Here is a 24,372-nt window from a genome sequence, read left to right on the forward strand (position 1 = left end):
GGTGGGGACTGCTTGAGGACCCAGAATTCGCTAAATGAGTGCTGCCTCCCTCAGACTGAATTTTAAGTTGTGAAAAGCCCACGGGGACATATTCTAGTAAAAGGATGGAGATAAGCCATCAAAATGCCACAGCAGTGCCAGCCAGCTTTCCCCTGGCTACCAGTAAGCAGAGTCTGTCGTGTGTGGAGCATTAAAGTAGAAAACTGATCCAAACCAGGGCATTGGCTAAGTTTATTTCCTGAAGCCACTGTCTATTCCTTGCTGGGCAGTGGGACACTGTCCTGTCCTGCTCCAGCCTTGGAAGTGGCAGGAAGTCAAACTGAGGAGAACAAAACACTAATAGTCCACAGAGGCAGCTGCCTCACCTCTGCCACCCACCTGAGCCAGGACGAAAGCAAGTAAACAACAGCGAAGGACAGCCAGGCCTGCGCAGACCAAGGACATAGGTTCCAGCTCTAGAAGCTCTGTCATCCCCCATGGTAAGGAGGAGAAAAAGATGCCCATGAGACCTCACCAACCCTTGCCATCCAAGCCAGGGCCAGAGCCTTGTCACAGTTCACCCAGAGCACTGGGGCGTGAGGACCAATCCTCTGCTGCCCTCACTCATGCACATGCAAATGTGCATAAATGCACCTATAGCCTTTAACCCAAGGGATGAGTGTGTTACACATTTGGATCTGGACGCCTAGTGCCTTACGGGTCACCTTATCCTTTTACCTGCTGTTCATGTGACTATGGGATGGAAGAACCTAGAGCCTCACAGTGAAGCTCCCCACAGGTCGGGTTAACTTCTTGATAAAATATAACATAGCTTTAAGCCAAACTGTGCCTTTCCCTATTTGAAAGCTTTTTGTTTGGTTGGTTTGTTTGGTTTGTTTGTTTGTTTGTTTCTTATAACGGGGGTCAGTAATCAGGCTACACACAAGTTCCCAATGAAAAGTGTATGACCCAAAGGGAACCGAAGTTCAAGTGTTTGTCCCAGCTTATTTCACAACAAACAAGTTACAACCACCCCACACCCAAAAAATTCTCCAAGAAAAAAAAAACCTGAGAAAAATTATAAAACATACACTATTAAGGTCAAATCGTAAAATGATGACCAGATGAACTTATTTTGTCCCCTTTAGATTACAAAAGCACACAATGCTATTAAAAATTGACATGGGCTTTTGTTTTTCCAGCTATCGGGATACATACTAGGGTTTGCACATATCAGTCAGGTAAGTGATCCCCAGCCCAAGAAATCAGGCTCGGGGTGGGGTGTTCCCTCATTTTTCAGAGCTGATCACATGAATCTCCTAATGTTTAATTTCTTCCACTATATCTCAAAGGAGACTTTTTGTGCCTGTTTCCTACCTCGTGTCATCAAAATCTGACCTCTGAAAATTAACATGAACACAGACCATGCTTCCCCATCAGGCCAGCATTGCCAGTTATACTTAGGGCCAACTTCAATTGTGACAGATGCTCACTTGCCCTCTGGCTTAAAATAGCTGTCATAGATGTCAGACACAGCAAATGCTCTCTGCCAGCTTAATAGCCCATTAGGCGACTTCATGAAAGAGGCAAATGAATCCATCACCAAAGGGGAGCATCGGCTTCACCCACCACCATGGGCTAGAGACCTTGCATGTATCAATCGTCGAAATGGCTTTGATCGGTTAAATATAGCAGCCGGCACACACTGCTTGGCTACAGAAGCTGCACGCTAGATTTTTCAAAACCCAACAGCCCTGCAGTTGGAGAATGAGCACCCTGGAGATGCGCAGAGCTCAGAGAGGAACCCCACAAAGCTCTCTGTCTTGGCTGATGCCATACCGTCTACTTCCAAGAATGGCATGATGGAAAATCTCTTGCACCTCTAGACAGCTACCGTGGCCACAGCCAATGGAGTTCACTGGGCTTCCCTTAAAGTGTCTGCAATTCACACTGAAATCATTCTCCTTCTGGCTGGGAAAGAAAAGAAAAGAAAAGAAAAACCCACAAACCATTTTAATTGCTTGAAGCAATTCCACTATGCTGTAATTATCACATTGCCTTGTAATTATTTGCTTTGTGGATATCTTTCTCCAACTCCACCCTTCTCCACCCCCCAGACTCCAGCTCCTTACAAGAGCCATGGCCTTGATACCAGAACATGCCTGGTAATGTAGGGAACTTCAGTCAGACTGAGTTCATTTGAATATGAAATATTAGTAACTTTTTTCCTCTTAGATTCTGAATCTTTGTTATAAATCCCAGAATCTATTATACTTGTGTGGTTAATCAACAAGACTTATGCACCTCAAACATCCCTTTAAGTGACTATACTAGACTGGTATATTGGGAGAAATCAGAAATCATCATCATATATTTCTATATTTGGACCCTTCCATGCCTACCATCCAAAAGAAATTAATAACCCTGACTACTAAAGTCTCTAAGGCCAATCTCACATTAAAATTAAATATGTATGTGATATGCTTAGCTCTATGGCAAGCACAAGGGGGCACTCCCTGTCCCTACATGCTACTTAGTGCCTCTAAAGTGGCAAGAGTATGGTTTTCAGGGCCATCCTCTGGCGAGACCAGGCACATGGAGGCGCCATCACCTGGAGACAAATGTTTGTGAGTTTCCACTTTCTCTCTTTCACCTCTCCATTTCCCACTGCCAACTGTGGCTGCGTAAAGTCAAGCCAAAAAAAAAAAATGGACTACAGGTGGTGACCTCTACACACGTAATAATAACCAGGCAAGAAGATAACAATGCCGACCAGAAGAAGTCTCTAGCCTAAAGAACCGCCTTCTTCAGAACTCATCAGCTTAGGGAGCCTGACTATCAGGGTAAGATTATTTTTTTTAACACCTATGTTTATGCCGTTATAAAATGATCCAATCTTTTGGGTGTTGGGGGAAAAATATGATGTAGGAAAAACAAACACCTGGCAAACCCAGTAGATGTGCACCATGCTTCTTCACAGGGTGGACAGGTGGGCATGAAGAGTGGGGCCAGCAGTGGGTGAGAGCTCTCTTGCCACAGACAGGCAGTGGATTCCCAAGGAGAAGAAATGTAAAAATAGATAACCAACTCTGTTTGCTCATTAAGCCAATCTCTCATCATAATGTATATCTCTAAGGATTCCTAGACTAGGAATTCCCAAACCTATGGGCATAAATACTCTGCTGCTCTTTGCTGAGTGATCACACATGGGCCAGCTGCTATCACTTGGAGGCACCCAAAGCTTGTAAGCAGAGCCAGACCCTCCTGCTTAATGACCTCCACCTAGGTGCAAATCCCCAAGATACAGCCTGAACCCATGAGCATGCCTTGCCCTTTACAAACAATGCAAGGGGTTAACAGATTGCCACAAAAACATTCCAAGCAACCTGGAGATGTGCTGGAATTAAATCCCAAGAGCACAGCCCATCAAGTAGGTGAAATTTCAGATGGCTACCAGAAGAATGAGTTAAGATCACCAGCCAACTAATACTGGTTTGAGTTGTGTTTGGTTTGTTTAGTCTTTTAAAATCTAAAACAAATTCCACAAATCTACAGTGAGATCAGAACCAACTCAGACAATTCTGACGCATAGATGTGGGTCTTCATAGATAGTAGATCCATTCTAGTGTTCGGAGACCACCCACAGATCTCAGAAGGTATGGACAACCCGCCAAACCTTCCAAGGGACATCACAGCACAGTCACAGGCAAAGATACACAGTCCCACTTACGCAGGGCATGCCACTCATCCTGCCGAATGGTCTTCGTGATGTTGAAGGTGAGGTTCCTGGGGATGGTGGCTGAGGAGTAGTGGTACTTGATGTACGTGCATCTCTCAATTTCTCCTGGAAGAGAGAAATAGAAAGCCAAAGTGTGAATAGGGCAGTGACCACCCGGGTTAGGTTGCTGTGAAGAGACACCATGACCTAGGCAATTCTTATAAAAGAAAACATTCAACTGGGACCAGGTTACCGTTTCAGAGGTTTAGGCCGTTATCATCACAGTAAGAAGCATGGCGGTGTGCAGGTAGGCACGATGCTGAGAGTTCTACATCTTGAATGTGAACATCCACAGGCAGCAAAAGGAGACTGTGTGCCACGCTGGACGTGGCTTGAGCATATGAGATCTCAAAGCCTGTGCCCATACTTCCTCCAACAAGGCCACACCTACTCCAACAAGGCCACACCTCCTAATAGTGCCCCTCCCTATGGGCCAAGCACGCAAACGCACAAGTCTATGGGAGCCATTCCTATCAAAGCACCACACTACCTCTTGAGCATCCTGGGGTCCACATGTCCATCCTGAAGAGACATGTTTCATGTTGGGCCTGATGATGGCTACAGTTTATAATGAGCAATAACCCTGACTCAAAAAGAACCAAGAGTAAAACTACAATCAAATGGTGCTGACTTGGAAAAAAATGCATCGCTAGGGTCATGCATAGATTGAAAGATTCAAAATTCTGACTATTGGAAGCTTTTTAAAAAGTGGTACTCATGTTTGCCTAGCCTTTAAAAAAATCAACTTGAAGCTTAAAAAGGTTGATGGAGTCTGAGGAACAATACTCATCAATAACACTGAGGGTGTCCTCTTGCCTACCTGTGCACAAGCACACACAACTACACACAAACATCTGTGTATACATACACATACACACACCACCACCACCACCGCCACCGCCACCGCCACCATGACCACCACCCACCACACCATTTCAAGTTTAAAAAGGAACAACTTGCAATAAAATACATTTGTTTCCACAGAGGCCAGAGAGCTTGCTTCAACCCTGATGATATTATGTGTGCTTTCAGCACCCCAACTTCTAGAACAGGGATAAGGGCAGGAAGGCTACTTTCCTTTTGTTCTCTCCATCCTCCTAAGCTCATGCCTGAAACACAGACCTTTAAATCAATCTGGCTTTCTTTGAACCATTCTCTTCTCATTCTTTTCTTAAACAAAATTGTGGCCCAACCACAGACTCAGTACCTGGTCCAGCATACTCCCTAACAACATCCTAAATATCTGTCCTTGGGCCCATAGATATGTGCAGTTCATCATCAAGTAAGCTTCTCTATGAAACAGACAGAGATGGTTACAGAAAACTACAGTCAATCAAAATGCAGTTTTGGGTCCCAGTCCAGATAGATATATTTATAAAACATCTCCCACATCTAAGGCTCAGGGAATATTTTGAAAGAGGAAGACGAAAGATTGTAAGAGCCAGAGAATGAGAAAGTTTGCTGAGAGAACATGCCTCCTGGTAATATCAAAAGCCACACCCATAAAGTTTCACCGATAGGAGTGTCCAATCACAGGCTGAGCAAGAACAACACTAGACATGCCTAAGTGGCTGCGGAAAAGACCACAAAGCCTCAACCCTACACAAAAAAACCCTACAGACAACTAAGTAACACCAAGCGTGGGGGACACAGTCCTCCCCATGGAAGGAACACACAAATCAATTATCCAATACCAAATGTTGGCACTGAAGACACACATATGAGTAACAGTATACAGGCCCAGCTGGCTATATTTAGGAATATATTTGCATACACACACACACACACACACACACACACACACACACACACACACACGCATGCATGTAATAACAACTAATGAGGCCATGAATTTTAAAGAGCATAAGGAAGCTTATACAAGAGGGTTTAGAAGGAGGAAAAGGAAGAAGGAAATAATGTCATTATATTTTAATCTCAAAAATAAAAGACTAATTTTAAAGTCACTATGGATCAGCTTACTGTGCTAGTCAAATTGCAAAACCATTCCCACATCTTAAGGACAAAGATCCTTAAAGGTAGCACCAGCCGGAGCAGCACGAGCATCCACCGCAAACTTGCTAGAAAGACATTGTCTCGGCCTAAGCCCCAGATACAGGGAAACTCCTTGCCAGAGCCTGGCTGAAACCCGCCTGGCTGAAGCCTTCCAGGTGGTTCTTGTCTAAGTTCTGGGACTCCTGTCTTGGAATCTAACACAATTGCCAAGGTATTAAGTCAGGAGCCTGCCACATTTGCAAGTTTCCAACGGGAGGCCGGATAGGACCACTTCCCTCCTCACTTTCAGCCTCCTGAAGTTTCTATCGACATGTTTGCTCATCTGGGGGATATTAAAAAACTTAGTGTCGGGGCATCGTGAAGAATCAGGAAAAGGGGTGGGTTTTAAAGGTTAGGGGTTTTGAAATTTGGTTTTTCACCTGAATGGATTTTGATGGTAATCCATTTTGCACCCCACTGATTTTCAATTTATAACTGGTGGCACCTGATTGAATTGTTTGACCCCATGGCCCACTGTCAACAGGGAACCTGGCAATTGGTGGAGTGCAATAATTTACAGAAAGCCTTGTGAAACCGATGCCTTCTTGTAAATCATATTTGGACAACTGCCCAGTTACCAGTTTTTTGGTGGGCATTCCTCTTACAGGACAGCCTCTGTCCAAAGACAAAGTCCTGGAGCATGCTGGGCTCTCTTTCCCTGTATCTTCAGTTTTCAGCCCCTCTATCTCTGGCTCCACCTTCAAAGCTCCTGTGGCTTCTGCCATGCCCTGGCATCCACCGCCTCCCCAACAAACCTCCTCACACCTCATGCTGCCCTCCTTTCTCGACTGGTCTAGAAGACATATTCGCCAGACAGTCCCCACTGCCTCAGCTCAAGCCTATGCCACATGCACTTGAATCACATGATTTCTATTAATAGCATCAACCCCCCCCCCTGCCCCATGCACAACATCATCTCTGAAGCCACCTTCTCCCTGGCAGACCCTCTCTTTCCTAGGCATCAAATTCCATCTAACTTACTTCAAAAATGTCCCTGGATCTTATCTTTCTCCTCTACGCCCCCACTTTCTCCATTGCAGCTGTCCTAATAAAGTCACATGCAACATAGTGTTTCAAGCAAAGCTGGGCCACAGAAAAGATGGAGATCCCTTAGGATAATAGCACCTGCTGAGGTCTGTTGCCATGGTAACCTTAGTCCGTGTAAGCACACTATAAATTCACAAAGTGGATCAAAATCTCTTATGGATAGATTTTTTCAGAACGTGTCCTCGTCATTAGGTGATATATGACAAAAGTAACCTAGCTTAGCTAACTGCACAGTTATGTGGTTTCCAACCTAACATACGTCACAGCACACAGAGATGTGTACAGAACACCCTGGGATAAACAACTGAGACACCCTAGCCAGGCTCCCTGACAGCTGGAGGAACCAGCATGTTTAGCCTATCTGGAGCCCATTCCTGGGTTCTGTATTTTTCACCAACAACCCTGGTAGAGCTGATGCTCCATCTAGTCCACTGCATGACCTCACTGAGTAGGCTATACTGTCACCGTGGTCTCCCGATCTTACGAATGCTAAGAGAGTGGTGAGATGAGAAGACTAAGTGACTTGTCCAGGATTAGAACTCAGGATTGTCCCCCAGAAGAACCTCCCTCCATTGAGCTACCCCCTCCCACGTACCAAACAAAATAAATGTGACCATTCAATGGCAGTGACTGATTCTGAGGGGACACTCACATGGCAACTAACTACCAAAGCCATCTCTGCCATCAAGGAAACACTGCTGCTGGGCACTGAGTTCACACCTCCTGCTCTCCACTTCCTCAGGCAGGGAAGATGCCATTGGCTGGGATTTAACTGTTTATATGCCTCACTCCTCACCTAGAGGTTGCATTTCTCCAGGCCAGGGACATTGTCTAACCCATTCATTTTTATCTCTATGCCTTGCCTGCAGCACAGGACCCCACACCAATACTATGCACTTCGAGGACATGCCCTTGGGAGGCCTCAATGTATAGAGTATAGGTGAACTTGTTAAAAGCAAGGAATTGAAATACAAGAGTAAATTAAAAAGTGTGATGGATAAAAGGGCCTGATCATTGCAGAACTCTAAAGGATTAGGTAGCTGACACCCTATCTGAACAAGGAGAGGCTTGTCAGTCACAGTGAGGCCAGTTAACCACATGGAATCACAGAGTCACACCTCTCTAGACTTGGCAAAGGTACACCACTGGGCCTTTCTTTTTGCTGAGGTGAGGGGAGAAAAGAACGACCGGAAGCTGACATAAAGATCAGAAGGTTAAAATAAGAATTCCCAGCAATAGTTGAAGTCATTATGGTGGGGTAGGTTGTGGTCTGTGTAATGGAATCTCTCAGAGTATCTGTGTGCCTAAAACCAACTGCTGCTCTGTTTGTCAAACCCTGTACTCTGGCATGGGTAAGGGTGGGGAGCTACCTTGCCAGAGCATGCACATGCATGTGTGTGCACAGGGGAGCTCCCTTGCCAGAGCATGCACATGCATGTGCGTGCACACACACACAACACACACACACACACACACACACACACACACACACACACACACACACACAAATGCTATGTGAGCTAACTGGTAGCCCTGGAATAATTTAAAAATCAAACAGAATGTTCTCTGGACCCAGCTGTGAAGCACAAAACTGGATGCCACTCGTGATGACCAGATTGGTGCCTGTCACTCATGGCTGAGAAAAGTGACTGATTTCTTAGTGAAGGTCAGGATTCTCTCAGCCTTAACACAGCCCCAGCAAATTGCTACAGGTTACAGGAGAGCTGAAATGACTGTCGCTCTTATGGCCTTTCCACCTGCAGCTCACTCAGCCCATGAGAGGAAAGGCCTCCTGACACCCAGCAAGAGCAAGAAACCAAGGTCTGGCTCATGCAGGTGTTGGCCAGAGAGCCAGGCTGGAAGAGTAGGAAAAGCCCCCTAAATGCCCTTGTTGTTTGCTTTGCCTCGGAGATTGTAAGCATCCTGCCTTTGACAGCAATTAAATCGGAAAGATTCAAATATTGCCTAAAAAGAAAAGCAAAATATTTATCCATGTGTCTGCAGGTCCTGTCAGTGTGCTGGGCTTTTCATAAATACAGGCACCATCTGGGTACTGAGTACATGTGCCCAGAACGTGAGCTTTTGGCTACAGACAGGTTTCCCTGCAGCGCGTGTTGCAGACGGACTACTTGCAAAGGCAAGAGGGCACCGGGAGCCTCATCAGGAAAGGAGGGCAAAGATGCTTTTACCCCCACTTGCTTTCCAGACCAGAGACTCTAAGGCCCTTAGGAAGCCATAACTGGGGGAGAATAGGCCAGCAAGGCTCAAAGCACAGCTTTCCACCTCCCTACCCCACACCCTACCACACTGTGGCTTCTGTCATGGCCTTCATACATACAAACCAGAGTCCCAGCAAGACATAAAACACTCAAACAGAACAATGAAGCGAATTTTTTAAAGATAAGTTTACTCAAGCGCACACACACAAAAACACACACACACACACACACACCAAAACAAAAACCTGATTTTAAAATGGGCAAAGACTTGAATACTATTTTACAGAAGAAGACATTTAAATAATCAATAGGTACATGAAAAAGGCTCAGTATCACTAATTATAAGAAACTGATATCAAAGCCACAATAAAACATCACCTTATACCTGTTAAGATGGCTGCTACAAAAAAAAAAATGAAAGTAAATGTTAGGGAAGAGAGAAACACACTCTGGGCTAGGTGTGGTGGGCCCATGCATGTAATTCTAACACTCAGAGGGCAGAGGCAGGTGGATCTTTATGAGTTCAAGGCCAGCCTGGTCTACATAGTGAGTTCCAGGACATCCTGGGCTACATAATGAGACCCTACATCAGAGAGGAATGGAATCTAAAACTCTTGCATACTGGGCATATAAGTTGGTACAATCACTAGGGAAGACAGCGGGGGTGGGGGAGAGGGGGACTCAAAAGCTTTAAAATGGAGCTACCATAGGACCAACTAATCGATATCCAAAAGAATTGAAGCTTGTATCTCAAAGTGACATCTGCTGTCCTGCAATTACTACATCATTCACAGTAGCCAAAGAAGAGATTAACCCAAAGGTCCATGGATGGACGGATGGATGGATGGATGGATGGATGGATGGATGGACAGGTGGTCAGACAGATAAATGGATGGATGGGGAAACTGTGATATGTCCAGAAAAAAGAAATGTTATTCAGCCTATAAAAAGAGATGCCAACATATATGAGTACATGGAAAAACCAAACACTGCATGATCCAACCTACATGAGGGATCTGAGATAGTCAAACCCATGCAAGTATCATGCAACAAGTGTGAAATTTTAGTTATGTACAAATGAGCAAGCTTACAACAATATGGCTGTAAGAAACAATACTGAACTCCTCTAAAAAAATAAAAAATAAATAAAAAATAAAAATAAAAAAAAAACAGGTCAGAAATCAGAGGAGGATAGTAGGAGAGAGCCATGACTGGCAACAACAGAGACAGCAAGCCCTGGGGTTTGAGTAGCAGAGGAGGTCACGGGAACTAGAACCTGCAGCAGGTGACCCCATGGAGAGAGTCCTACCCAGCCTGAGGCAAAAGAGAACAAGCACCCAACTTCTCCCTGCTCCCACCCTCGGACTCCTGACAATGCCTCCCAGCATCTGAATTCACCTGTGGGGGGTGGGGGGTGGAGGACACAGTGGCCCATGAGGTGCTTCGGGTAGCTGGCGACAGTGGAAGGCTTAAGGTCCAGGCTAGCTGGGAGGGACAGAGGGAGCTCACTCCTCTTCCTCTTTCCTCTCTTTGGCAAGCATGTGCCTACTGAGACCCTCTTCCCAATACACTCCTCTTCTTCCTGTTAGCACTAATCTCCACCCTCTCTCCCTACCTACCTTACCCTCTGCCTCTAAGTCTTCAGTAACAAAGGGAGGACTGGGAACTGGGCCTGGAAAAAGACAGTCCTGTTCATTCTCCACTGCAAAGCCTTCCTTTCAGACCCAAGGCGTGCACGCCAAAACTGACATCAGTACTAATCCCTGCACATAGCCTAGTACTCAATGAGTAAGAAATTATTATCAGCGGTGATCCTAAGGCTGATGGAAGGAGGCAGGGTCAGGCTAGTCAAATATGATACCATCAAGGTACAGAGCGACATTTAGAGACCAATGACCTAGGATGCTGGTGGAGCAGTAGTTCTGAGGAGACAATGAACACATGAAGACCAGAGACAGAAAGGGAGGGCTGGAAGTGGCGCATCAGCTATGATCAGGGTTGGTCTGTGTGTTCATCAAAGGAATCCGCTACTAAAGAGTAACATATGGAAAGCATTGTATAAATGCACATGTGTGCATGTAGAGGCCAGAGGTTCATGTTGGGTGTCTTCCTTAATCATTTTCCACTTTTTTTTTTTTTTGAGATATTGTCTCTCACTGAGCCTGGAGCTCACTGTGGCAGCAAGTCTTATGGGTGCTCCTGTTTCTACCTCCCCAACACCATGGTTACATGTGAACGCTGCTATGCTTGGCAGTTTTCACATGAATTCTGGGGGCTCAAACACAACACAAGGCAAGCAATTTACCACTTGAGCTACATCCCCAACCCCCCAATTTCCTATTTTGTTACTGATAAAATATGTATTCCGTACCTAGCATAGATTAGTTATTCTACTGTTATCCCATATCGACACCCCACATCATAATAAGTCCATGAAGAGAACATGATCAAATATTCTTTGCTTTCCTGAAGAACAAGTGGGTATTTGGATTGATAACGTTCCATCTCTGAGTCCTCTCTAGCAGCCAGAAGGTGGCCAAGATGTAAACGGTGGCCCTATCCCAAGTCTCTTAGACACCACAGCCATACTGGCTCCTGCTTGGTGGAAGGTTTCCCTAGAAACAAGGGTTCTAAGGGAGTCATAATCTTATATGTAGAACAAACTCGTTACATCTACTGACAAAGGAAGAAAGTGGGGGCTTTACAGAAGAAAGGAGGGGTGGCAGCCTATCCTCCATGTTCCCATAGAGCCCAGGCCATCTGGGCTTTTCAGAAGCCAGTCCTGTCGCTGAAATGGCAGAGCCCCATAAAACTCATTCTCGCTCTCTGACTCTCCCACTGGGCTGACAGTTATAGTCAGATTTCTATCCCAAGGCCTGGCTAGCATCTTGTCCTTAATAAATACAGATTAAATAGAGAATAGAAAGAGCACATGGAAAAGATGAAAAGCCGAAGAGGAGGAGGGAGGAGGAGGAAGAGGGAGGAGGAGGAGGAGGAGGAGGAGGAGGAGGAGGAGGAGGAAGAAGAAGAAGAAGAAGAAGAAGAAGAAGAAGAAGAAGAAGAAGAAGAAGAAGAAGAAGAAGAAGAAGAGGTCATCTTTTCTTTAAAAAGCATTTTCTCAAAGAAAAAATTAATTATATTTTAGCAACAAGAAGTAGTGGAATTTTCCTCTAGCAGATTGGGAAAGCCATTTCTTGGATACATAAGCATTCTGTTGGATTCTTTAGAAGCCCACAAAGGAGTAGGGTTCAGGAAATTAGAGATTTGACATTAGATATGATGAACAAGGCAGGCAGCAAGCCAGAGAACTTCCAAGAGATCAGAAGACCAACTGGGCCAATAGATCCCACACCTCAATCAACCCTACCCCAGAGAAACAGAAGTGGAGGAAATTCTCATGGCACACCTTTGACACCCAGCTAGCAATGTTGGCAAAAACTCTGCTTAAAAAGCAACTCTCCACAGAAGCTCATCACGAGGAACATCCCTGCCACACCCCCCACCCATGTCGTCTCTTCATCATCTTCTGCTCTCACCAGATGTTCTATGATGAAAGATTTGCAAGGCTTCCAGCTGCTGCCAGCCAACCTGACTGTCCTCTTCTTATCAAGGAAAAAGGTTTGCTGCATCTTTACTTTTGATGCTTCTCGAGTCATTCCATTTTTACATGCTTTAGTTTCAAGCTTGCGGTATCAATGTGGCCTTTTAATGTTGTTTTGTATGCACTACACAGACCGAATCCTAAATATTTAATTCCTCTCCATCCTGTGTTACATTAGTGTTGGTTATTAGTGTTCAGGAGCCCTTCTGATTACATATGCAGAATTTCATTTTCCAAAATCATCAGGTCCCATCCCTCCTGCTGCCATATTTCTAACCCCCTTATACCTCCCCTTAATCTGGTCTGCTCCCTACTATGAGCAATGTTGTAAAGATATTTGTATAAGAATCGTGTGTTTCTAGCTCTAGTAAAAAGCTTTAAAAGAGTGTATATCTTCCATCCATAATGAGCAGCCAATAAAGATTCATTTCATTTATAGACATTGATGGTAAAGTTGATATTTGGCACATTTATACTTATTTTATAATATCAGCTGTTACTTACTGAATACTTTCTGTGTTTGGTACTGTACAAAACACCAAAGTCAGGCACTATAATTTCCTCCATTTCATAGATGAAGAAACAAAAGCTTAGGCACTCCGCCTAACACACAGTTATCAAGCGGCAAAACTGTGATTCAAACCTACCAGGCACATTACTGAGCACCAGACAGCACTCACATGTGAAAAGAAATGGGGAAAATCAAGAAAGATTCTGAAGGAAAATGGGGACCTTCTAAGGTTTCACGTTACGTTTCATATAAAGCAAACATTTCCATTTGTGTGTATTTATAGCATCTACAGACTCCACTGCTCTTATATTAGAGCAAGATGAAATGCTTGCTTCCACAGTTCCCCTCACTGGCTGCACAGAGGCTAGCACTGAAGCAATACACAGGTACAGAAGACAAAATACTGAAACTGTAAACTCCATGCCAGAATCTCTGCCACATTACAGTCTCTATTCTCAGGAGAGCAGGACCTTAAGGACAACTGGTCAACCTTTCAAATCCTCCATTTCTTCATCTGCAGAATGCAGATATTAATGGTACTCTGCCCATAAGATTGATGAGGAATAAATGAGATAGCTCATGTAAAACCTGCTCAGTGAACATTCAATAAAAGCTCTCATCATTTATTACTTATGCCTCTGGAGACCTGCATCCCACTCTTACAACAGCCTATAAATATTTGAAGACAGTTCCCATGCCCCACCCTGCCCCTGAATCTCCATTCTTTCCAAGTGAGGAGTCCCAAGTTCTCCCATCACCACACAGGTAAGAACCTCCCCTAGCCTACCCAGCCTACAGGTGAGAATCTCCCCTAGGGGCACAGAGCCTGGCACAGTCACCCCCACATACTGTCAGATTTGTGTAAAGCTACATGATCATGGACTGCCCAGTCTAGGTGCCCTCACAGCAATGATGGTCAAATTCTTCTTTGAGGAAAAAAAAAAAACCTAGTCAAAAAAAGTACAAGAAAAAGCAGTGAGAAAGCATTGAGCCTTAGAGGATACCCTATTATTGTGATAAATACCATGACCAAAAGCAACTTGGGGAGGAAAGGGTTAATTTGGTTCTTTCTTGGCCTTGTGGACAGGGATGATTGTCACAAAGGATATGCCAAGGCAGGTTTCTTCAATGAATTCAAAGCCTGATTCAAATCCCATCTATGCTCAACTAAAGTCTTTCTTTCCTTCCTTTTTTTTTTTTTCTTTTTAGTTCTTTGAGACAGGGTTTCTCTGTGTAAACTTGACTGTCTTAGACTCACTTTGTAGTCCAGGCTGGCCTCAAACTCACAGTGATCCACCTGCCTCTGCCTCCCAAGTGCTGGGATTAAAGATGTGTACCACAACGCCCAGCTTGTTTTTGTTTCTGTTTTTTGTTTTTAATGTTTCAGTTTATAACATCCATGTAGAATCTCCTACTTTTTCCAGCCCCTGAAGGAATTTTGGGGTCACGAACTTGTCATTCTACAAATTAGCAATTACTCCCACATGCTCTATCAGCATTCCCCATCCTCGGCCAAACCATTACTAGAAACTCCCCACACAGTGGGGTTGAGGGGAACTCTGCCCAAGCATACACAAAACCCCCATGTGAGCAGAAAGCTACCCATTATAAGAAAGCTCTTTCCATGTGACTATTCGGCCCACTGTGGCTGCCCTGACTGGCCTAGCCCAGGCCTGCTTCCCCACATTAGCCACCATCATGAGAGACCTTGCTTTATTTACATCTCTCACCCTGGTCAACATATCTAAAAACCAGACCCCAAAAGGAGACTGAGGCAACATGGCGTATCTCGTTTGACCTCTCAGCATCCTGACTCCTGACTGAGTGGCCCCTGTGGATGGCTTTCTAGAGCTGCCCCTGCCGCTGGTCAATGTTCCTGGCATCTATTAGTCTCCACCTTCTTTGAAACTCTGAGCATGGGTACTGGTATCTTGGACTCCACAGCTCCCTCAGGACCATCCTAGGTCCTCCTTAAACAGGAAGGCTACACTAAAGAGATTATCTCTCACGACCTCCACCATTTCCCTCACTTAGTTTAGTCACCAAGAAATGGAAGGAGGCTCTGCTTCTCCCATGGCAACAGATGATGCCACAGCCTGCGGTTTCCATTCCTCCAGCATCTCCCTTGATTGCTCACCACAGTCTTTTCATTACTTTCTAAAGACATTCTTTGCCTTGACTAAAGATCCCAGCATCTAACATTCTGCACCCTTCTTGCTAAAGGTCGTCTCATTTTTGGTGCAAAGTATGACCTTTTTAATCCTAACTTCTTTGTTCCTGTCTTCCCATCTTCTGAGTCCTTTTGTAGGTTTTAATGGGGCATTTTTTAATGTCATTTCCCATCGTTTCCTCACAAAAGGAAATAAAGAATGAGCTGTCACTGCGATTGCCCCAATCAACTCTGCTAGCTTCTGGCCTCCTGTTCCCTATTTTGCTCATGTATTTTCTAGCCTGAGACACACTTCATAGAAAAGAATGAGAAGGTGAGGTATGGCTTTAAATTGCCACTTGGGGTGTAGTAAATAATCTGATCCTGTGTTCCCATCACATCCGTAATAACCTTCCAGAAAGTTCAGAACAGCAAGCTGCCACTTCCTTAACCATGGCACCCTCCCCAGTAGCACAGGGACACCCAGCACAGAGTCTGCAGCTCCCCCGTGAATACTTTCCGCTAGTGGAAGGCTGATCCATCTCTGGGCTCTGACAGACAAACGAGGAGGGAAGGAGAACAGATCTGGTTTTTTTCATGGAAAACAATGAGCTCATGCTTTCTCTCTAGGGACTAGAAAGTGGAGACAGATCTGGAGATGGGGAGACAGTGATGGAGGCAGGCAGCAGTGAGAAAGGATGGGCCTGTAAGAGGGGGAGGCCAGCCTGACACTTTTTTCATGTCACTTTTGATAAGAACCCTGAACTCCTGGGCCAGAGGGAAACATCTATTTCCTTTGAATTAAGAACTCCACATGAGGTAGTCGTCCTAAAGGGGAGGATGCGAGAAAACAAACAGGGTTGCAGATTTGTCATCCTGGCTTCTCCAGACGGAAGTGAAATGATTGCTCATGAGCCACCAGAACGGTAGATGCCAGGACAGGGGCGACTCCACTACTCCTTCCAGCCACTTCTGTGGTTCCCTCTGGCTGTCACCGCTGGGTGTGAGGTCAAGACCTGATCAGAGGAGCTTAGAACAGCTTGTCCACAAGGGACCTGCCTGCCTCTGGTGTGATCTCTATAAGAAGACCAGGGAAAGCCAAGTGAAAATCAGGCATTTCAGACAACTACCCAGATGTTTCCAAACGGCTGAATGAATGCTTGCTTCCAGCTATGCAAGTGTGGGAGAAGTCTAGAATACTGAGCTTTTCTCTTTTGCTGTTGTTTAAACGTGGAGTTGAGTCATGTGATGCTGATTTACCTTTCTACTAACTAATTCAGTAAGGAAGAGAGGGCATGTATACGCAGGGGCACCTTGTGTATTTGGGGCAGGACTGGGAGGAGCCGGGCTGCACGTGAGAAGCCAAAACCAGGGGACCAATTGCTTTCCATCTCATCCATTGCACACCTTAGTTTAAAACTGAATAGGAGCTAAATGCCACGATAAGAATGGGAAAAGACTGAATAGATAAATGACATTTTTCTCTACATCGCTACTCACAAAATAAACTATTTCCGTGTGTAAGTAGCTAGATTAAAAGCGTCCAAGTGGCCTTTTATCCCGATTGCCCAGTTGCATTAAGAATCAGAAATGACAGTAGGAATAGTGACTAATTCACTCATTCTCTACTGTGGCAACAGTCAGGGATCACAGACAAGAGCCTGGTACAGAGGGCATCTTGTCTGGGCTTTGACCCTGGTCTTGAGACTCTCTGGGTGTGTGGTTTTGGTCAAATTAATGAAACTCCTGTGCCTAAATGTCTTCACTTTGAAAGAGTGGGACATAAGTGACATCTATCCCTTGAAATACATTGTGAAAATGTAATGAAATCGTACAGGTAAAGCATCTACTGCCTGGCACATAGTAGGCATCTCACAATGACAGCTGCCACCATTAGAGGATACAGGTTTCGCTAAGAAGTCAGACACGAAGAACATCCTTTGAGATATGCCATGCAGCAAGAGCATACCCATACTGCTTAGCCAGACATAAATAACCCATGGCACAGCCTCTCCTGATGGCCTGTCTTGCACATCTTGCCTGCTGTACAGATGCCCAGTCTCTTCTCAGCCATGCCTCTGGTATCTTTCCCCACCCACAGTCCCAGCTCAGGGTACCTTCCCTTATACCCTAATCTTTGTTGCATCCTACAACCTGCTCGTGGCCTAAGGACCAAACCCACTGCCCCTCCCCCCCCCAGTTTTCAGACCTTTGAATATCAATTGCACCAGTGATCTTCTGCCTGAGATGCTCCCAGATGGAAAGGCAGAACAGAGAATCAGATGTAGTTTGATGTTTGTCACACCCAGCATAGTAAGATGTAATACTCAGCTTTGACCTATAACAATGGTATTCAGAGGTTCAACATGGGTCCCCAAACCTCAGAATCCCAGCCCTAACCTAATGGACTACACCTCAGACACCCAAGCAAGGTTAATGGAGAGGCTAAGCTTATTGCAATTAGGTAACTGTTCACCAAAAAGCAGCTCGGCGCCTCACTAAACAGCATTCCTACAGCTCCTATGTGCCTTAGCTTGCTTCAGGCTTCCCTGGGATCAGCAGGCAGCATACAGAAGCGGGGTGGGGGGGTGGGGGGTAAGATAGACAGCTGTCTCTAATCTCATTTTGCAAGAGCTCAGGGAGCCACTCCAGCCACTGGGAATGAGCAGAAGTGGTGCCATGTAGCCTGGCAAGGAAGCTTCCTCAAGGGACTCAGGCTCTAGGAAGCAGAGCCAGGAGTAGAAATGGTTCCATGCAGAGGCTGGAAGCAGGGGCAGCACAAATTGAGAAGGCAGAGGACAAGTTTGAGGGAGAGGAGACTACAGCAAGGCTCTGGCGCTGAACGGAAGAAGACTTGGGTGGTTAGCACTGGAGAATTTTCTATATGCCTTTTTCTCTGCTTACAAGAGATAAAGTGTGTGAAGATTTTTTTCTTCTCTTTGCTTCATAAGATATCTCTCTCTCTCCTTCCCTCCCCCCCCCCCCGTGTGTGTGTGTGTGTGTGTGTGTGTGTGTGTGTGTGTGTGTGTGCGCGCACACACGCACATCAAACAACAGCTTCTGGGTCCCCTTTCCAAAAGAACAGTCCTCCATTCACTATCCTGCTCATCTGAAGGTCTCTATTCCTCCCCTCTCTACCAAAGCCCTGACCCTCCCTCCTGCCCAGGGGGTAAACAACATAGTTAGACAAGAACACAGAAGACTTCACATAACCCAGCTCAGCCCAAAGCACATGGGGATTTATACCAACAGCAGCATTTTCAATGGAGAAAGAAGATGGGTTCTTCAATTAATAATGTTCAGAACACTGGGCAACCCTTTATGAATAAATAAAACCAAATGCACACTATGTAACACAAACCAAAATAATCTCCAAATGCATCAAATACTTCTTTGAGAAGAAAAAATCAAGCCAAAAAGTACTAGAAAAAAAGCAATGAGAAAGTCTTTGTGGTCCTTGGAGAGAGTTCTAGCTGGCTTTCCATTGCTGTGAAAAAAACATGATGACCAAAAACTGTCTGGGGAGGAGAAAGTTTATTTGGGTTACAGGTTAACTGTGGCAGTAACTCAAGGCAGGTGCTTTGAGCAGAAGCCACAAAGAAATGCTGCTTACCGGCTTGCTCAGCTACTTTTTTTGTAAACAGCCCAAGTCCACCTGCATAAGGATGGCACCACCCTGAGTGGGCTGGACTCTTCATTATCAATTAGCAATTAAGAAAATGCCCCCATAGACATGTCCACAGGTAGATCTGATGGAGGTGACTCCTCAGCTGACATTCCTTTGTCCCAGGTATGTTTAGGTTTGTGTAGAAGAATTTTGGTCCAGCAACATGGCTGCTCTGATCACATCCAGAGACCTTCTAGGTCTGTGTGATCTGGCTGGAATGCAGGCACAGCACACACATTTAGTCCCTCTGGCTGGAATACAAACATGCCCTTAGTGCAACCAAACAATGACAGCTAATTGAGGGACAGACAAAGTGACAAATCAGAGAGAGAATTAACAGAATAGGATACGTAGACAGATGGGAAAGAGTGTCTACTGAAGAGCAGTGCAGGGGGAGAGTTTTGTTCGGTCAGTCAGTGCAGTGGAATCGAGTTCATTCGGCAGTTCCTGGCAGTTGAGTTCATAAGTTCATGCAGTTCAGTGCAGGTCAACAGAGGCAATGGAAGCCAGAGAATAAGAAGGAGCCAGAAGAGTTAGTTCAAGGCCAAGCAGAGCCATTCAGTCAGAAGCCAAGAGAAACCAGATTGAATCAGTCATCTGGGAGAGGAGTTTGAGCCAGAGCGGCTGAGTTGAACCAGCCAGCCAGAGTTCACAAAGAACTAGAAATGGTGAGCTTATTCTGTAGTAAGTATCCAAGACCACAATTACGTCTGGCAAACAAAAATTACTTTTACAGCTTCTGTCAAGTTGACAAAAAACCAACTGGCAGTGGCTGATTTGTAGCTTACACTCCCATATCCATAAAAGAAAGGGTTAAAATTGACTATAGAAAGCTATGAAATTTCATGGAGCCAAACATGCCCTAATAAAGAGAGAAGTAGAGGAAAATATTTTCAATGTTATGGCATAGAAAAACCCGCTTCACACATGAAGCACCTGAAAGTTAATAGAGAAAACACAAGCCAGTCCTATTTTAAAACAAGCCAAAGAGATGAATGGATCATTCTTGGAGATAGAACTGTCTCCTAAGCACATGAGAAGTTGTTCACAAACACTCAGTATAAGGGAATTATATATTAAGTCTGCAATGAGATGCCATTTGAAAGTATCATTTGGACCAAAGCCTTGATAGCACCCTGAATGGTCTTGACGTGGAAAAAACGAGACTGTCACAGGCTGCCACTGTTGCAGTATAAATTTTGTAAATTTGTTCTACCTCTCTGGGGAGCAATTCATCAACATCTCTCAGAATTACAAAGGCTCAACTTGACCCAGAAATTCCACTTTTAGCAATTTATCTAAGAGATGCGATCTCACAGGTGTGAAATGACATATGTACAAGGTTATTCATTGCCACTCTGCTTAAAAGAATAAGCCGAGTTTCCATCAATAGAAGACTGATTAAATAGATTATAGAATATCCACACAGGGGAAGGCTGTGCAGCCTATTTAAAAGAGACAGAACTCTTCATAAAACGAACTGGAAAGCCTTACAAGATAGATTATGTGAAACACAGGTAGGGTACAGAACACCATGCAAAATATGCTACATTTATGGCATTAAAGGGGGCAAGAGTTGCTAGATATACATATATAAATCGATGCGCAGGGGTCTGTTTGCATATGCATAGAGATCTCTGTGTGGAAACATAAGGAAACTGGCACCGGTGGTGGTTTATGGTTAGAGATTTGTGGAGCTCTGTCCTCCAGTGTCACTGTCATCTTGAATCCAAAGCAGCTGTTGCTTACCCAACAGAACCCTCACAAGATTGGGGCTCTTAACATCCCCTCTGGAAGTGGGAAGGGCTGATGAAGTGGCAAACCATGAGGAGGTCACGTAGGTGGATACACAAAACCTGCCCCTGCTTGAAAGTATCTAAGCAGATACATAAACACTATCCACTGCCTACTTCTCCGTAGTGCAGATGCTCATGAGTTGTCCATGGTCCTGAAAGCCCAGCTTGGATAATAATTTCTGAGGAGGAAGCATGTGGACTCCCTAAGATGGCAGTTGCTTGGCTCGGAGGATAGTCATGTATAATACACAATCAAGTGCAAGCTGGGGCTCGGGTGGAATAGCTCTCATAATAACTGTCTCGGTCCTGGTAAGCTGGCCCCTGTCTTACTTCTCCTTGACTAGAACCAGACTGTAGAGACCCTGTAATCACCCGTTCCTCAAAGCTGAGGACTCCACTTTCCCCTCACCAGATGCCACCAAAGGTGGCTGGTACCTGGCCCCACTGAAACACTGGAGGTTCAATCCTGGCTGCCAGACCCCTCAGGCATTGACCCAATAGTAGACATGGTGTCCTAGACTGGGATCTGCTTATTCGCTGTCTGTCTGTAGGATAGTCTTCATAGGCTCAGCTAGCCCCATTCTCAGTTACTGATACAACGTGTATTCATCACTGGCTGTCTTCCAGGAGTCCCATTAACCACTGCTTGAAAGAACTGTCTTCAGGCACATGCGCCTCCCAGCCAACCCATTGGAGCCTTGCTCTTGGAAACAGCTCTTCAAGTCCTGCCTCTGGCTATGTGCTACTACAATATAGTGAGGGATTCTCTCTTATCATTTGATGTTCCTTCTAGGTTATGTTAAAAGGGCTCAGAAAACCTCTCATGGCGTCCTGAGCAAACTCACATTCCGTTTTTGGAAAGATGAAACGCGCCTTCGGCGTACACTTTCAGAGCTGTGCTGGCTCCGTCACTCTTGTCTCTCCAAAAGACACAGTGACCTCCTCAGTTTGGGCTCGCTATTCATTATCAGCTAATTCCACATGAGGTACTGCAGCCCTGGACCTTCCTCAGGCAGCAGGACTCGAGGATCTCTTCCAGCTCAGTATTACCAACAAATGACTCTGGCTGTTTGCAAGGCTTCCAGAATTTGGGCAAGTACGTGACCTTGGTTCTCTCTGGGCTTATCTTCAATCCACAGTGCATCCCAGACTTTGCAAAGCAGCCTGTAATTTCTGTGTCCTCTCTCGTGAGCATTTCAAGGTCACAATCACCAGCACAGAGCAATCAGCTCTCAAATGACTGTCTTAATGGATGTTGTTTGCAGCTTATCCCAACCAGAATGTAAGCTTATTTCTGTTTTATCTCCTCATAACACCTAGGGAAGAACAGTGTTCTGCATACAGATGTGTGACGGAAGGGAAGAAGGCGGCCAGGGCTGAAGGTCAGAAGGCCTAGAGGTAAGTCTCTTCTTGCTCACCAGAAATCCTCTCAGTTTCTCTCTGACTCAGTTTCCTCATATGCAGATAGAGATCAGGGGTACCTGTTTTGAAGGGTAGCCTCAGGAGTCCAGCGAATTCAGGAGGCTGGAGATGTGGCTCAGTCGGTAAAGTGTACATGCCTGGCAGGTGCAAAGTCCTGCATTCAGTGCTTAACATCACATGAAGCCACGTGTGGTAGGGTAAGCCTAGCATCCTAGCACTTGAGAGATGGAAGCAGGAGGGTTAGGAGTTCAAGGTCACCATCAGATACACAGAAAGTTTAAAGCCAGCATTAACTACATGAGACCTTGACTCAAAAAAAAAAAAAGTTCAGTTTTAGCCATCCTATGCAATCCAGAAACTGCAAGGGTTAATATTTTTATTTTATGTTATTTTATTTTATTATTATCCCTTAGAAGCCTGCTTATGTTCTAATGAGAGAGAAGGAAGGAGTAAATCCAAATGGGAGGAGCGGTGGGGAGGAACTGGGAGGAGGGGAAGGAGGGAAAACCATAATCAGAATATATTTTATGAGGGGAAAATCTATTTTCAGTAAAAGAAAAATAAATAAGTGTTACTGAAAGCCACTTCATAAGCATCTCCTAGAGGAAGCTCTCTAGAGACGGGAGCTCTGTGCCTGTCACGTGGATTTACAATGCTATGCTGTGCTGGCTACTGACTCTCCTGAAAGCTGCAGAGGGTCCAACGCCCTAGTGTTAGAGCGACCCATACCACTCACAGTCCTACTGAACCTGCCCACTGTGCCGGGAAACGAAGACAACCACCTTCACCACAGTTCCATCTTCTAGAAGACAGAGTAACTAAGCCTCATGTAGCTATGAGCCAGGGTTTAGAAGAGGATTTTGAACTATCTGAATGAACAAGATACCAGAAGCACTGACAGAGTTCACTTTGCCAGCACAGACAGCATGTCATCAGATTGGCTAATACCAAAAATAAATAAATACATAAATAAATAATGGAGGCAAATAAACTATATGTTAATATAACAAGGACAGAGGCAGGGAACACTCTAGGTCAAAAGAGCAGATGAAGGGGAGGCGAGGCAAGAGCCCTGGGAGGGAAGGCAGCATCCACACCTCAGCCTCACAGTTCACAGCCCTGTCAATTACAACCTCCAATCAGCTCTGGGGATTCCTCAACACCACGCCAGATAGAGTCACACAGTCCTGAGGTCTATGGCCACTGGCACCACCCTCTCAACTTTTGGCCCATCACCACATCATAGAATGAATTCTGGTTTCCTATTCGTGTCTTTGAGTCTTTGACCACACAATGAGCTGGTCTCCTTCATACACAGACGATGCTTTCTTTCTCTGCCAGCACACACATACCCCAACCCAAGCTACTTACCTTCCCTTCTATAGTCCTAGGTCTCATGGTTGGGATGGAAGACAAGTTTTTAAGGACCTAAAGGGTTTTAAGAAATTGACATTTCAAAGAGAAAGAATTCTTAGGACAAGCTCATCACAGACCGAAGTCCACATTGACACTGCAATTTGGATGAACTCTGGAGTCCTGGTCTATACAGGAATCTTAATCTAAAGTCCCTAAATAGTGACCCCCTAGAAACACAGGTAAAGCATCCTGTGAGCATCTAAGCTGCCCAACCCAGAACTTCCTGGGCATTAGGCTTGTCAGGGCATCCTGAGGGTTGATAGCTACAGTTTAGAGTTGGGAGAACACTGATTAGGATTCAGAATATGTTCAGTGTACTTCCTGGTCACCCATCTCTGCTCATCTCCAGGACTTTCAGAAACTTATGTGGAACCAGCAAGGGTGCCTGAGAAACATTCATCCTGACAACAAGGTCACTGCACAAGCTTGGGCCAAGGATGATGAGTCAGGATGAGTAGATGGTTGTCCCAGGTGCAGAGGGATGTATTGCTTTCAGCATCCAGGCGTGTGGCTCCAAGGCTTTGTGCCAGAGCCCTGGGGGAGAGAGATTGAATAAAATAGTCAACTGCCAGAAGTCTGTGTAAGACATTGCCACATACCCAAAGCAGCACAGCACGAGGTGTGATTCCTCTCTAATGAGCTGAGAACCAAGGGACTTAGAGGCCAGTCTGTGGCCAGAATACCCAAAATCTGGGAGAGACAGGAGAGCAGAGGCTCCTACACATCAGCTAGACT

The 24,372-nt window shown here is 45.2% G+C and overlaps 1 protein-coding gene across 1 annotated transcript in view; it reads right to left on the minus strand.

The window, feature by feature from the left end:
* TMEM178B (transmembrane protein 178B) overlaps positions 1–24,372 on the minus strand; it is a 382,652-nt gene that overhangs the window by 250,919 nt on the left and 107,361 nt on the right. The window contains exon 2 of the mRNA XM_084785514.1: positions 3,710–3,823. Coding sequence (XP_084641640.1) covers positions 3,710–3,823 — 114 coding nt within the window. The remainder of the gene's footprint in view (positions 1–3,709; positions 3,824–24,372) is intronic.

The sequence above is a fragment of the Acomys minous genome, assembly GCF_964271855.1.
Source record: "Acomys minous genome assembly, chromosome: 6".
Taxonomy (NCBI): Eukaryota; Metazoa; Chordata; class Mammalia; order Rodentia; family Muridae; genus Acomys; species Acomys minous.